Source organism: Brassica rapa, chromosome A10, assembly GCF_000309985.2.
Source record: "Brassica rapa cultivar Chiifu-401-42 chromosome A10, CAAS_Brap_v3.01, whole genome shotgun sequence".
NCBI lineage: Eukaryota > Viridiplantae > Streptophyta > Magnoliopsida > Brassicales > Brassicaceae > Brassica > Brassica rapa.
The window spans coordinates 13,956,227-13,971,843 of record NC_024804.2 but is presented as its reverse complement, the minus strand read 5'-3'; the positions used below and the strand labels follow the sequence as shown (position 1 = coordinate 13,971,843).

Sequence of the window (15,617 nt, the reverse complement as noted above, 5' to 3'; positions counted from 1 at the left end):
GAAATTTTTGTTATTGTTAACTGCAGTACGGAGCGGGACGGTTGTAAACATTCAGGTTTCGAATGGTAACAAACATCCACTTGAAAGTTTTGTTTTGAATAGATAAAGACAAATTTGGCTCTCATTATGAATAGCTTCTGACATAAGTCAGACAACTATATAATAACTTAACAATTTAGATGCATGCATCTACCACGGGCAAAGCTCACAGATATGAGCCAGCCAAATGTCATAGGCCAAACACATGGCCTTGTCAGTTTGAATTTAGTTCGATGGGACGAAACGCAAGTGGTAATAAAGATGTGTATCCAATTTTGTTGGACTACCGCAACAAAATCAAAGCACTGACTATACTTAGCATATGATAAAAATATCATTCCCTTTTATGACAAGTTTCTAAGAGAAACTATTTACACAAGAATTCTGTATCATTCTGTTGGAAGGGACAGAACAGTGGAGGAGGACATAGTCAATGGCTCACATTGAAAAAAAGATTTGTGAGCTTTCATACAATAAACGGTTGTTGAGTCTTCTTGCGTCCTCGTGTCCTTCTCGGGTTGGCGCTGATCATGCAAGAGAAGGCATTTCTCAAATCAGAATCCTCTTCACTGGTGAGGAACTTTGCTGCAGATGGATTTGCCAAGAGGAGCTTGGCCACGAGGTAGCCTGCGATGGACCAAGTCTGGTAAAGCCGTGCCTGTTTGCCAATGAATCTTGCCCTTTTGGTGTCGTAGTACTCAGGCCATTTGTCAATAGCAATCCGTCTCTCAGCTAACTCAACCGCCTTCTCTGCAATCTCTGGTCTACCCATTTTGATGCTTGCTACTGTCAGCTGATAAAACACCAACAAGGGACCAAGATTTCAAAACCAACGCCATATAGCTTCGGAAGTTCACATTGATGAGCTCAAAATGATAAGCTCAGAATCTAAAAGGGAAAAGAGAAAAGTCTGAACAAACCTGCCATAACAAAGTTGGCCAGGAACCTCCATTGTGATAAGACCAAGGACTGCAACCAAAACCAAATATGCTCAACATGAAAATATAAAAACATGTTATTGAAAATCATATGGAAGAGATAACTTTACGTGTTCTTTGGATCACTTCCGGTTATAATTCTCCATTCTTCACCTTCCATTGCAGGGTAACAGATCTTAAACGGCATGTCTGCCACAAGTTCTGCCCATTTCGCTTCCACGAAATCAAGAATCGCATGTGACTGGTCATTAGTAGCCAAGCTGCTCACAATGGACCAAAGGTTCCCCAAGGAAAAGAATCTGAAATCCATGTGAGCTGGCTGAAGGTTTCCAATCAAATAACCTCCTCTGTTGGGCATAAAGTCCACTAACCACGAAGGTATCTGATCTGGATAGATGTTGAACTTATTAACCGCGTTGTAAGAGTACTCCTCTGTCTGGTACCGGTAAATTTCGTTTATCTTTTTCATGTCCAGCCAGTAGTATTCCCTGATGTGGAAAGATAACGCAACAAGGCGGTTGTTGAGAGCTCGGATTAGATCATCTGATCCATCCTCTGGTGTAAGCATCTCACGTGCACATACCAAAGCTGAGTAAAACAGTGCCTGAAAGTGTAAAGTTAGAATCAAATGGCTGGCAGATTCAAATTGAATTTAACAGTGTAACACACCTGAATCTCCAGGGGGTGACCATGGATACCCATTCGACGGTCTATCATGCAGGACCCATCAGTTACTAGTAAAGTAGGGAACATATCGAAACCATCAGCGAGACAGAGCTTTAAGATCATCTTGATTCCGGTCTGCACATCAACTCTCTCCTGCACGGACACATCGCCTGTGCATTTTCCGTATGCTCTCAGTAATATAATCCACCACAGCCCTGGAGTTCCAAAAACAAATGAAAAAAAGATAATCAAGTTAACATGATACCAGAACAAATCTGTATTATCCTTTTCCACATGGTTGAAAGATTAGAACTTAGCTTCTCTTACCAGAATCAACCGGAGCAACACGTCCAATTGCCGCTTCCCCAAAATCAGGATCTAAGACTTCCTCTGTCATTGAATCATCACCATCAAGAGGAACCGTTTTCACCTTGAAGCTAGCAGGCATCAATCCTTGACCAGGACTATGACAATCCATGGTTTTCTCCCAACTCTGGTCATCAATAAGCATTACATCATCAACTCATAACAAAACCAAATAGCTTCAACATGACAATCTTTTATCACAAGAGAGAGATTCTGTCACCTGTAACTGGAGAGTGTAAAGGATAAAATTGCGGACAATGTCATACTCTCCTTTAAGAAGAAAGGCAATCCCCGAAGGTATGAAGTCACGAATGAAGACCTGATCATAGTTCAGTACACTGGTGGAGTTGGGGTCATTAGCAGCGATGGTTCCAATAGGACTACCACAGTAGTAAACAATAGACTGCCTCAAGAGATCCCAAGCTTCGTCCTCGATAGAGTTTGTTCCAGCTGATTGAGTACTACCATTGGACGAAAGATTTCCATTTACAGGTAGAGGCATTTCGTCCAAGTCGCTTTTCAACCCGTCAGTAGGAAGTAAGTTGGATCTGATGTCCTCCTCAACGTCGTTTCTTTGGCATCTGCATCTCGTGGACTGCAACTTCTTACCCTTGGAAACACAGTCAGGGCTCTGAAACGTGTCTCCTCTCGCCAAAGTGTTGGTACACCTTAAGCCCCTTCGCTTTCTACTAGAGGAGGGTTTGAACGAGAGGAGGGGAGAGGAGTTAAGGGAGAAAGAAGGCAGATGACAAGATGAAAATAAAGATCCCAATGGAAGACGTAGAACTGTTTCTGAAGCAGCCATTTTGATCCACCCTGTTATACTCAGAGAGGTGGCTAGAAGAAGTGATTGATACCTGCAAAAGAAAACTGAATCAGACCAACATGATAATCCAGCAGAAAAGAACAAGCTTTACAACGAGAGAGATAACATGAGCATCTTCAAAGGAACAAACTTTACAAGGGGAGTTAACATGAGCATCTTCAAAACTGAAACTCTCTTAATACCCAATTAATCAAACATCATTTTCAAAAGATCTAAGTGCATCATAATAATAGGATTATACCAAAACTCAGAAATGAGCAAACTTTAGCTGAAACATTCATTCATTCATTACCAAAGCCTTAACTCGAATCTTAATTCGGTAATAGCTCGAATCAAAATCATGTAATTAAATCATTAAACAAAACATGCGAGCATAACGAAATGAATCAGAAACTCCGTAATCACAGAGAACCTTTCTAAATGAAATCAATTTCATTGCTCCATCAACGAATCCGATTCATTTACATGTTCGTAAAGAAGAGATAAAGATACTAGCTTACCTTGGGTGTTTCAGATTCAGCTTCCGGAGAATCAGAGGAAAATTTTGACGGGAAAGAGATGAAAACTCCAATCCTCGAGAGATGGAGAAGAACAACAAATCTGCTTAGGTCACACGTGTTAACACGAACAATTATCTCCATCAACCACGAGTTAACACGTGCGAAACGATGACGTGTCTTAACTCTATTCACTTTTCATATTTGGTTTATTTCTTCTTCTTTTTTTTTAAATACAGTATTTAAATATTTGTTGACACATCCTTACTTGCTCTTGTGTTAGAGCATCTTTATCCATAGAAACTCTATAGTGTTTCTTAATGAATATTTAAATATATAAGTGTACTTTGGTGGAGTTAAGAAATCTAGTTAAGAAACTGTTCGATTTTGTACTTCCAATGGTAGTTTCTTAATTAAAGGTTCTTAAAAAAAATTATAAACTTTTTTTGTTACATAAAATTATTTATAAAATAAAACATATTAAAATATAACATTTTTGAAACAATTAGTTTAGTGCTCCAATGCTACTCTCTTAATTAAGAATTCTTATAAAAAAACCCCACAAAAACACATGAGTGGTGGAAACAAAAAAAAAAGTTACAAGTTTCAAAGCTCTATCCATTGATCAATCTCAGCCTCAGGATTAGTAAAAAACTACACACAAACTGCCTCAATATCAGAACTGAAATTTCCTGACGACTAATCCAAACACTAGTTTCTACAAAACATAGCACCAAGCCACTCAAGATGATCCAATGCCAAAGAACCAAAAATGCATCAGAAAAGAAGAGACAGTAAAGTACCTCTCGACTACGAACCCAACCAAAACCTCCACGAATCTTCTTCCTTTCCCTCCTCCACCACCACCTGAGAACTCAAAGCTATACTTGCTAGACGTCGGAGAACTGAATGCTGCTCCCAAAGAAAAGCTATGTGTCAATCGCAACACACACAACCCAAAGCAGAATGTGTATGCTAACAACAACAAAACCAAGCTTACAAAGCCAACACAACACATCATAATTAAAGACTTGAGTTTTTTATGGAACAGAACAGTTCACATTTAAAAATTAAACCCATGCAAATGAGTCGATCAAGCTAGATAAAACAGAACATCAGTGATACTAGAAGAAACAACTAACTAGCTCATATCATCAAAATGCATCAAAACGATCAAACTGTTTCATATCAACCAATCATGAGCAAGGCAGGGATCACTATACGTGAACAAACAACAAAATATAGAGACTTTACTAAAATCAAACATGTCAATTAGTTTGCATCAGATGGACCTGACGGCGATTGACCGGAGGATACGCCGATTGAACGGAGGTGATACTTTCGTTGAGAAATTCAATCAGCTTCCCGACGGAGATCACGAGAAAACCAAAGAGAAGAGATGAGAAAGGAAAGAAAAGAAAAGGAAGAGAAAAAAAAAAAAAAGGAAAAATCACATATGCCGACACGTGTTTACAGAAACCCATATACGATCGGTTACAAAAACACCCAATTAAGGATCGACTACTCTAATTTCTTTTTGTTTTGATTTAATTAAATACCCCATTTTCTTTAAAAACCCACGTTAGAAACTGCATTAATGGTGCTCTTAAAAACATTCAGGACTCTTAAATTCACACATGCAGTTGACACTATTACAGTAACCATGGATGTCCGTAGCTCGACGATGGTAAATGATATAGCAATCTGTTTGGCACACGGTGTCCAAACACCCTGACCCGTAGTAACCAACCTGCACTCCACAAGTTCGAGACAACTGTAAGGAGCAAAGACGCGAACCATCCTCATCACAGTTAAATCCAACTGCTGTACTCCTTGAATGTTTCGCTGCACACCGTATGGATGTTAGCAGGAGTGGTAAGCATATTGGTATGTTCTGCTTGTGCTATGAATGTGCAGGATTAGGCATGAAAAAGTTAGACCTTAAGGCTTCGAATGTTTAATCCTCCCCGCACAAACTAGTAACAAAAATCTTTATGTATATCATATATCTATATATTTTTATAACTGTTACCACACCGCAATTGTACCACTTGTCCCGCACCGCTCAATCTGTTGTTACTATTTGGAGCCTAAGGTTTCAAATGTTTTAATCTGCCCCGCACCACATCACAATTAAATTAACAGTAACAAAAATCTTTATATATATATATATCATATATTTATACATTTTATAACTGTTAGAATCGCACCGCATTTATACCGTTTGTCTCGTGCCGCTCAATCTGCTGTTACCATTTGAAGCCTAAATAAACAAGTGGCTGGAGCCGTAAATGCTAAACTTACATATGGATGTTACTAGGAGTGGTAAGCATATTGGTACGTTCTGCTTGTGCTATGAATGTGCAGGGCTAGGTATGAAAAAGTGGACCTTAGTTGTCCTCTACCCTTTTGGTTTTATTATGGTGTATCATTAGCACTGATAAGTTTACTTGGGGACATCATCTTGAAATTTGTTGGTAGTGAGTAGTTTAGGCTGGTGAAGAAGAAGACGATGTCGTTGATTTAGAGCATCTCCAACGATTACTCTATATTTTACTCAATAACACCAAAAAGAGTAGGATTTTATTCCAATATATTACTTTATTTTTCACTCCAAAAATGAATATTTTAAGAAAAATTATTTTTGGTTAATTAATAATTATTACTAACACTTTATATTTACAAAAACTTACCAATTAACCCTAAATATCTTATGTTTATTAAACATCCACAACATGTAATTTATTTAAATTAAATATTTATTATTAAAAATACAATAAATCATAAAAATATACATAAGATAAATATTTTGCTTCAATAACTGAGTATTAGAATATTTTTCTCTCGCAAATGTTCAACTAGTGCATTTCAGAATGAATAATGAGTTTCTTTATCCATGATTTTCTTAAACTGGGCAAGAAAATTTTAAAATCAAACATTTTTTTTGTTTGGGCAATGCTTCACCGATTATGGCAATTCCAAAAATGGTATACCAGATTATTAAATTACTTATTTTATGTTATATTTTTATTTTATATTTTAATGTTTAGTTTTAGTATTTTTATTAGTTTATGCAACTTTTATTTAAAATTATTAGATAATCTCTTATGAAAAATTATATTATTTTTTTTTTGAATATTATTTAAGTATGAAATAAAAAAAGTTCAAAGGACCATTCTATAAAAAAAAAAATTTCAATCCAACTCAACACAATTTATTCTTCCAAAATAGAGTAAAAGAAAGTATGAAGTAAATAGTACTCCAACCCTATTACACTTCACATTCTATAATGAGATTTACTCCATATTTTTTTGTTTATGACTCCATTATAGAGTAGAAAATGAAGTAGGATTGAAGTATTTTTACTTCATATTTCATTTTGAAGGAAAAATGGAGTTGTACATTGGAGATGCTCTAATATGTAGAATTACTCCATAAATAGAGTAATCCTAGCCATTACTCTATTTTAACGTTAAACATATTTTACTCTAAAATGATGTTTAGAATAAAAAATGGAGTATGATTGAAGATGCCATTAAACTGTTTTCTAACTTTTATGCCAATTGCACTCTCCTTATTTACACCCTTGATAGCTAGCACTCATCTACCACTTCACTCATAAAAATGTCTATAAGAGGTAGTTTTAGAGCATCTCCAATGTAATACTCCATTTTTTTTTCTAAAATAGAGTAAAAGTAAAAATTGAGTAAAAAAATACTCTTAACCCTATTTCATTTTTTACTCAAACAAAAAAAAAGATTACTTCATTTATGGAGTAAACTCTATTATGGAGTGAGATTTGGAGTTGGGTTGGAGTAATCCTTACTCTATTTTCACTTTTACTCCATTTTGGAGAAAAAATGGAGAGAGGTTGGAGATACCCTTAGTTGTTTCAAACTCATATGTTTCAGGAAAAAGCAGAGCAATAAAGAAGACAAAGCCCTGAAAGCAGAACGTAGCGGTAAATCTTTTTAAGAAAACAACAAAAAGAAGAAAAAATTTAGACTCACAAGAATCAGAATAAGTAAATTACAAGCATCTCTCACTTTCCTTTTGAAGGTTGGAAATAACTGTAGCTCTGTCTGCTTCACATCCCATTTAATTACCTTTGCCTGCGCTTGTATGCTATGAGTTTATTTTTCATTTTTACTGGGGCAATTTCCTAGAAAGTGATTGGTGGAGTAAGTGGAAGCTGCGTGGAGTCAACTTAAGGTAGCTCTCAAGAAGTCAAGAAAAACGCTTAATCAAAATCAGCAAACAAAAAGAAACACGTCTCTTCCTCTCTAAATATCTTCAATGCACGCAAGCATATTGTTTGAAACAAAAGTTTCAACTTTCATTCATCTACCACTTCACTCTTCATAAAGATAATGTCTATAGGATGTCTTTATTGTTTCAAAGTCATATGTTTCATGAAGAAACACATCAAGAAAGAAGACATTAAACCCCTGAAAGCAGAAGGTTTGACAAAGGTTGGAGAAAAAGATGCAAATAACAGCGTGGAGAAGAAAAAACCAGACATGCAAGGAACCTGTGTACCACCTTATAAAATGTAGCTCACGTGTAGGTAGCAGTAACATGGAAGAGTACGAGTCTGAAGGTTTTTATGTAGGTGTCTCTTCTTCACCAGTGACTAATGATTTCAACAAAGTGAAGACCTTTGATTTTCGTGAAGTCGCAAAAGCCACGGCAAAATGAAGAAAAAGTGTTTGAGAGATAACTGTTGTGTATTTAATTACATGTTCGTATGTTACCAATGCAACCATCTCTCTATTAAGATAAAAATATTAAAGAAAACAACAAAGGATTTATTAGACTCAAAAGAGTCATAACAAGTAAATTACAATTACCTCTCACTTATCTTTTGGAGGTTTGAAATAACTATAAGCTGCAAAGAAAACCTGTAAAGCCGCAAACATAAGAAGCAACAAAGCTGCAAACGATGATGCAAATGTCCATGGACTATCAAAATGCGTGTGAACAAACTCTGCACAATGAACATGGAACCCTTTGGAACTATACTCATTAACCCCTTCAAACACCTTCGCTAAGTAACTCCTCTCTAAGTCCAAAGCAACATCTTTGCCAATGCTTATATAAAACCTAGACACTTCTACCTCTGTTCCAAAATAGTTCTCAAGAATCCTTCTGATGCAGCGTCATCATGCTTGGACGGCAAGAAACCCAATATTACGATTAGGCTTTAAGTTTTCCTTATTATTATTAAGTTTATTATATTTCCTTTAATTTTATCTTTTAGGATACTAAAAACCCTAGATGAGAATCTTATTTATAATCTTTGTAATCCTTCATTAGAAGGCAGCTTTTGATATATTTTAATTCTAGAGAGATTTCTCTGAAACCCTTGTTCTTGATTCGATTAAATTCATCAAAACAGGAAGCCGGTCTCAAGTGATTCTTCGAATCCCTTGATTGAGCGAAGCAGGTCCCAAGGAGGATTATCAAATCCCTTGGTTGAGCTGATTATCCAGTTCGTATGCTGCGCCAGGTTGGTATCAGAGCCGAGCGACGATTTCTAATGATGGGCAAAGCTACAAAAAAGTCCCTACCCACAGAGGCAGAGCTATTTGTGTGTCTTAGAGAAGATCTACAAAAGCTTAGCAAAGCGGTGCAGGATTTTGTTACCCAGGTTAATTCTAATCACAATGTTTTTGACAACCCTAGTGACGATGAATATGACTTGGATTTGTGTGACTACAAAGAAGACGAAGAATTTTTTTCTGAGCAGAGTACGGATCCAAGCTATGGGGTATTCGAAGACGAAGCTGACGTAAGTAGTGATCGATACTCTTTTGACAATCAACTCGGTGATGCAATCTTTGACGTATATGACGAGGACGATGTGAAAGACAATGATGCGTCCTTTGACGTACACAGCTTTGTTCCAAACTATGAAAAGTTCGATGAAGATGCAATGAAACAAGTCACGCTTGCAAAAGTGGAAGATGAAAGCGTAAGCTTTAGTGAGTCAATATATGCTCGAGAAACTCCAACGCTTTCTCATGAAGATTTTGCTACAAGTGATGGTGTTAAAAATAATTTTGATCTCAAGGATACAACTCATCTCTTGCAAACTATGTCTGAAACATCTGGCTGGAGCCATAATTATTTTGAGATCATAAGTTTGTCAACAAAAGAAGATTGCTTTGAAGAGCAAAAACCAGAACATGTTCTAATCTTTGACGTGGAGGAAAAACAGACATATGTGGATGCAATGAATCAACAAGTGAGATATGATGTATGGAGAAAAGATTGTCATCGACAAATCATTCGTCAACCACCTGATCGTGATCTACGGATGCACATGTCTCATCGCGTTAAGAAATTTCAGTGTGACGTGATTTATAGTGATCAGGTTTTACATAACACTGTTGATAAGGATCCAAGTTATGAAGAAGAAAATAAGAGGTTAAATGAAGATGCTGAAGACGTTAAGTCTCTTTTATTTACTCGTTGGCATGTCTCTAATGAGCCACCCGATCCTGGTCGAAGCGAAAGTCTGTTTAATCACGTTTGGAGCTATTCTTTTTCTGCATATGAAGGCAACAGCTTTAACAAGTTTATCGCCTTACCACTTGAAGATATTATAACCCATTCAAGCAATATGTGTTCAAAAATAACAAGAGCATCAGATTTTGTGAGCAGTATAGACATCGAGAAACATACAAAGAAGATAGAGCAGAATGTTCTTTATCTCACAACTAGTGGCAACAAGTTTGGTAATATTGCTTTAAGTTTTTTTTGGGCAAGCGAGCATGAGCTATGGAACGTGCGTATTGTTAATTCAACAAAGCTATTTTCTAATTCTAATAAAGCTAGAGACGAAAATTTTTGTGAAGCAAAGAAAAGAAAAGGGAGCGTGTTTTGTGAAGAACTATACGGTGCACCAAGACAACTGAATTTGTGGAACAAAAGCTACTCACATGGCTTGATGTGTGGATTATCAACTGAGGTTTGTAGAGACAAATCAATGATTAAATTGTTTTGTTTCTGCAACTGGGTACTGTTTACTTTTCAGTGGACGATCAACCTTGATTTTCGAAGTAGGAATTGGGGGTTAGAACTTAGTGAACACTTTGTTTCTCTATCGCCACAGTTCACTTGGTCATCTCTTTCTGCTCGGATAAGGGAGACAAACCATGATTTCCCGGCGAATCATTCTGCTTTCTGTAATCCCCATGCGATCCTTTCTCTACATGTTTCCATTTTGGAAATTTTTGATTTTGGATTCACTTCACAGAGGGTCAATACAGTTCATTACCCTGCTGTTTTTTATGGTTTCGATGGACTGGTTTTATTTGGTTTTTGCTCTGTTTGGGTCCCTCTCGTAACTGACTTGAAAGTGATTCAGTTTATGTGGATGCTTGATCCAGCTGCTCAGATCTCTATGATTTGGTGCGCATATACTGTTTTCATATCAAATTCACTAGTTTGTAATGATTACCAATGCACATGGCTGGAACACAAGAAGTGCAAAGGTGTGTATACAAGTGCAACTAATCTGATGTGGGGATTGAAGTATCTCAGTTTTAAGGTTTTGCATGATCAGACTTCTCTCTGTTTCGAGATGGGATGCGGATGTATTTCGCTGCTCTTACTTCATCGGTTCAGTGGTGATTGTTGCTCTACCAGTGTGGTGCTGATGTTCCTTAAAGCCTTTATTTCTCGGCCTATACTATTTCCATGGCGATATAAGACTACAGGAAAATTTGTTGAGCTGTTTTCAGAAAGACACTATAGCTTGCGCCATCGTCAACAAAAATTTCATGCTCTTCTTCTTTGGTTGGGTCTGGATATTGTAATAGGTTTGTTCAGAGACGTACTAGTTATTGAAGTCATGCCAGAAGCATTGATTTCACGCTGCTACCATGTACTTATAACTATTCTCCAACGTGAAGCCGCTTTTCCTCATGGAGTAGACTGCATTCTCCACATCGATTGGATGGTGTGTTTGAACTGGGTGATATCGTTAGTAAGACGTTCAATGACAGAACAAAGGTTTCTTTGTGTGGTTTTTGGTGGACGTAAAATGTTGCATTGTGGGGTCCTCATGGATCTTCTCTTGGGTGAAAATGGAAAAACAAAGCATTTGTGGGCACCATGGGTTCTTGAGTTCTTCATGGGTCTTCTTCAGTTTGTCCCAGTTGAGTTAGAGTGTGGATTTTCACAGTGGAGATTTGGAGATGTTGGGTGTGAGTTTCTTTGTTGTACTAATGTTTCTTGTGCATCAAGAAAGATGTTTTGCTCCATTCTGGTTCTGGTTCGTCTACCACAACCTTATGGGAAACACGTGTCTTTAAGTACAGTTAGTATGAAGGTGGTGCTGGACTACTTTCACAAGCATGTCTTTTGTGATTTCTCATTTGCGACTCCGTTTACGTCTCGGTGTCATACAATGGGTCTCTTTTGTTGTTCGACTCTTTTAGGGCTTGAACGAGAATGTGAACTAGCTACTGGTTGGGACTTCCTCTGGGGATTTATGGTATCATATAGTACGGGGACGACTGCCTGCAATTGGTCCACATCACATGCAATATCGAGAGAATCAAAGCTATTTTTACTTCCAATGGATCCACTATCTGGTGATTTCATGTCGGAATATGGAGTTGTGCTACGTCCAAAATCTGGTCACAAGCACAAAATCAAGGCAGATGCTCGTCAATATAAGGTTATTTTTGCATCAAGAACGTTGGGTTGTGAGGTGATAAAATTCTCTCTCTTTGCATCAACAACAACACCATTTCGATTCGAGGTCGAATCTTTCGTACCCGGAGGGACCTGATGCAGCGTCATCATGCTTGGACGGCAAGAAACCCAATATTACGATTAGGCTTTAAGTTTTCCTTATTATTATTAAGTTTATTATATTTCCTTTAATTTTATCTTTTAGGATACTAAAAACCCTAGATGAGAATCTTATTTATAATCTTTGTAATCCTTCATTAGAAGGCAGCTTTTGATATATTTTAATTCTAGAGAGATTTCTCTGAAACCCTTGTTCTTGATTCGATTAAATTCATCAAAACAGGAAGCCGGTCTCAAGTGATTCTTCGAATCCCTTGATTGAGCGAAGCAGGTCCCAAGGAGGATTATCAAATCCCTTGGTTGAGCTGATTATCCAGTTCGTATGCTGCGCCACCTTCTCTCGCTAAGAAACGCTGCATCACTCTCTTCGTTTATAAGACAAGCCATGAACGCTACGTAGCTGGTTATGTGGTTTGATGAATCTGCATATAACTGCTCAAAGGCTACACAGTTTAAGAACACCGTGGCAGTGAAATCATCCATGACTACTGGAGGAATATGAAGCACACCGTTACTAAACCTTATGTCTAAGATTGAATCTGTGTTCATCCTTGGTTTGAATTTGATTCCTCTAAGGTGAAGCTTCTTGGCTGATAAAACGAATCCAAGAAAACCATTAGCTTCTTTGATGCTTCTTTGACAAGTAACAGGGACAAATGTCTTGCGTATCAAGTCAAGAAGATGTTTAGCTTCGAGACTATAATGCTTTTCCCAAAACGTTTCTGGTTTTTGTAATGAGTAGTCGAAGAACTCAAACGCTAGCTCGTTTAAACAGCTAGAAGTAACTAAATTCGATGTTTCGAATAGCGCTTGAAGAAGAACATAAGGAACCTGGTTCTCTAGAAGGAGAAGATCGGCTCGAATGGACGGCAAGATCCATGGCATTCTGAAAATGGGATCATCGAGATTAGTGTAAACAACTTTGCCAGATACTACTAAGAACAACGTGAGGATAAAGCAACCATCAAGAACCATCATCTCAACCAACTCTTCAGATACCAAACCAAGATCCTCTGAGTAAGAACCTCTTATATCTCCTTCCAAAGTAGATACAGCGTTGACTAATTCTTGAGGATTAGTTCCCTTCTCTTGCATTTTAGCCACCAAGAACTTCAAGAACCTGCGTTTATGCTGCTGGGCCATTTTGAGATGTTCCTTTCCGTGGTGGTAAGGACCGATGGAGACAATCTTGGGCTCGTATGCTTTGAGGTTGATCCGCACGAGGCTGTGTGGGATTCTCAAGATGCAACATGACTCTGAACCAGCTGATTCTCTCAGAAGCTTAGGATCAGTGTCTTCTGAAGTTAAGCTATGTATGTCTACTACGACTGATGTCGGGATGGGATCACGACTGTTTTCTGCGGCGTTCTGTTGTGTCTGTGGATCCATTAATCTAAATCTTTAAAGTTCAAACCCACCTCAGATCCTCTTCTGGTTAGGTGGAAGACTTCGAATATATGTTCTTTTCCTGATTTCGTCTTCGTAGAATTTTTTTTTTTTTTAAAATGAAACAAAGACATCCTTACGAAGGAGGTGAGAAGTTTACAATTGCAAAATATTGACAAGTCTCCACGTTAGGTCGACAAAGGAACAAAAGTAAACCAAGCGCTCGTAGCTTAGTGGTAAAGGAGGTACAGCTGTACTGTCCGCCACCCGAGTTCGAGTCTTGGCCACAACGGATTTAACATCCCTTCCGTTGGGGCACTGGACCCCTTTTGGGGATAGTTGGGAATGTGGCTGCCCAGATACCAGAGTTATCAAAAAAAAAAAAAAAGGAACAAAAGTATCTTTTCACCCAAGACTTTTCTTCTTTGCAAGTGATGACAGCTTTTATAAATAAACTACAATTATGTCAGCGGATCAATTATCATATCCAGTCAATTAGTCTAACAAAATTCACAAAGCATGATGCAAATTTGTTTTACAAAATACAATATACTGAAAATGCTCCGTTTTCATATTCAACTAGGATAAGACCCGTGCCTTGCGCGGGATTAAGTTATTATTTTTATTATATATTGGAGAGTGAAACAATAGTTTGGCTTCATTTGGATTACGGATGTTCAATCCGAATATCGGGTTGGTTTCGGTTCGGTTCGGTTTTTTCGGTATTTGGTTAGTAAAATATAATTACTATTCTAAATCCATATTTACTTTGACTTTAGTCTTTCATATACTTTTGAAAGATTTCAACTGGACGACTAAATTGATCAGCCAATCTTATTGCTTTAAATCATTAGTGTTTATGTATATATTATTTAGTTTAAATATTTATTAAATAAAAATTCATATGCGTTATATTTTATGATCATTTGTAATTTATTATAACAAAAAAATAATCTATTGATCACAAAATTTTCAGAGTGAGAATATTCAAATTTCTAATAATATATAGACGTTTTGAAAATTCAAATATAACATATAAGAAAAAATATAAATGTTTTTATTATATATTTAATGTGATTTTTAATATCTTTCAATAATATAAAATTAAAAAAGAAGAACTAAGATATCAAAATTGTTATCAAATATTTATTATTCATAATAATTAATTTTCATATATACGTTAATCATATTAGGTAATTTCGTAGCTTCTAATTAAGGAAAGTGCAAAAAATATTTTGGTAGATTATTTATCAATTCGATAGTTAGTTTAATAAAAAATATAATGTAAGTCAAGATGGACCAACCTATTTTTCTAAGAATAATATATTTTATATAGTCATTTATTAAATGAGAATTTATAATCATACAGTTCTATGATCATTCATATCATTTTATAACTGAATATTTAAATCATCGATAAAAAAATTTTCAATGTGAAATCTTTAATAAGTTTATAATTTATAAATGTTTTTGAAAATTCATTGAAAGTTTTAATATTAAAATATTTATGTAATCTTATGGTATATAGTATAATCTATATATATATATATGTTTTATTATTAAATGATATTTTTTACTCATATGGTTTTAAAATAATGTGTATCTTCTTATAATATTAAATAAAAGTTCATATTAATACAATTTTATGATCATTTGTAACTTATTATGACAAAAAAATAATCTATTGATCACAAAATTTTCAGAGTGGGGATCTTCAAATTTCTAATAATTTATAGACGTTTTGAAAAATTCAAAATATAACATATAAGAAAAATTATAAATGTTTTTATTATATATTTAATGTGATTTTTAAATATATTTTAATAATATAAAATTAAAAAAAGAACTAAGATACAAAAATTGTTATCAAATATTTATTATTCATTATAATTAATTTTTACATATATGTTAATCATATTAGGTAATTTCGTAGCTTTTATTTAAGGAAAGTGCAAAACATTTTTTGGTACGTTATTTATCAATTCGATAGTTAGTTTAATAAAAAGTGTAATATAAGTTAAGATGGACCAACCTATTTTTCTAGGAATAGTATATTTTGTATAGTTATTTATT

The 15,617-nt window shown here is 35.8% G+C and overlaps 2 protein-coding genes and 1 pseudogene across 4 annotated transcripts; 1 reads left to right on the top strand and 2 right to left on the bottom strand.

The window, feature by feature from the left end:
- Window positions 1-333: 333 nt before the first annotated feature.
- On the bottom strand, window positions 334-3,435 carry LOC103845536 (alkaline/neutral invertase E, chloroplastic). Of its 2 annotated transcripts, XM_033281953.1 has the most exons (8): window positions 3,336-3,435; window positions 2,918-2,920; window positions 2,230-2,879; window positions 1,971-2,136; window positions 1,647-1,858; window positions 1,088-1,581; window positions 960-1,008; window positions 334-832 (listed from the first exon to the last, which is right to left on the bottom strand). In XM_033281953.1, exons 3-8 carry the CDS (start codon window positions 2,812-2,814, stop codon window positions 506-508), a joined length of 1,833 nt encoding a protein of 610 aa, XP_033137844.1. In that variant the 5' UTR covers window positions 2,815-2,879; window positions 2,918-2,920; window positions 3,336-3,435; the 3' UTR covers window positions 334-505. The 2 variants fall into 2 exon arrangements, with proteins under 2 accessions (XP_033137844.1, XP_009120650.1); XM_009122402.1 differs by lacking the exon at window positions 2,918-2,920 and having other exon boundaries at window positions 2,230-2,866.
- Window positions 3,436-3,513: 78 nt separating this feature from the next.
- Window positions 3,514-14,312, bottom strand: LOC108870235 (UPF0481 protein At3g47200). 2 transcript variants are annotated; one of them, XM_033281955.1, is made up of 4 exons: window positions 12,493-14,312; window positions 4,625-8,477; window positions 4,136-4,244; window positions 3,514-4,050 (listed from the first exon to the last, which is right to left on the bottom strand). In XM_033281955.1, exons 1-2 carry the CDS (start codon window positions 13,545-13,547, stop codon window positions 8,186-8,188), a joined length of 1,347 nt encoding a protein of 448 aa, XP_033137846.1. In that variant the 5' UTR covers window positions 13,548-14,312; the 3' UTR covers window positions 3,514-4,050; window positions 4,136-4,244; window positions 4,625-8,185. The 2 variants fall into 2 exon arrangements, with proteins under 2 accessions (XP_033137846.1, XP_033137845.1); XM_033281954.1 differs by having other exon boundaries at window positions 4,136-8,477.
- LOC117128941 lies at window positions 7,682-8,042 on the top strand (annotated as a pseudogene).
- Window positions 14,313-15,617: the final 1,305 nt, after the last annotated feature.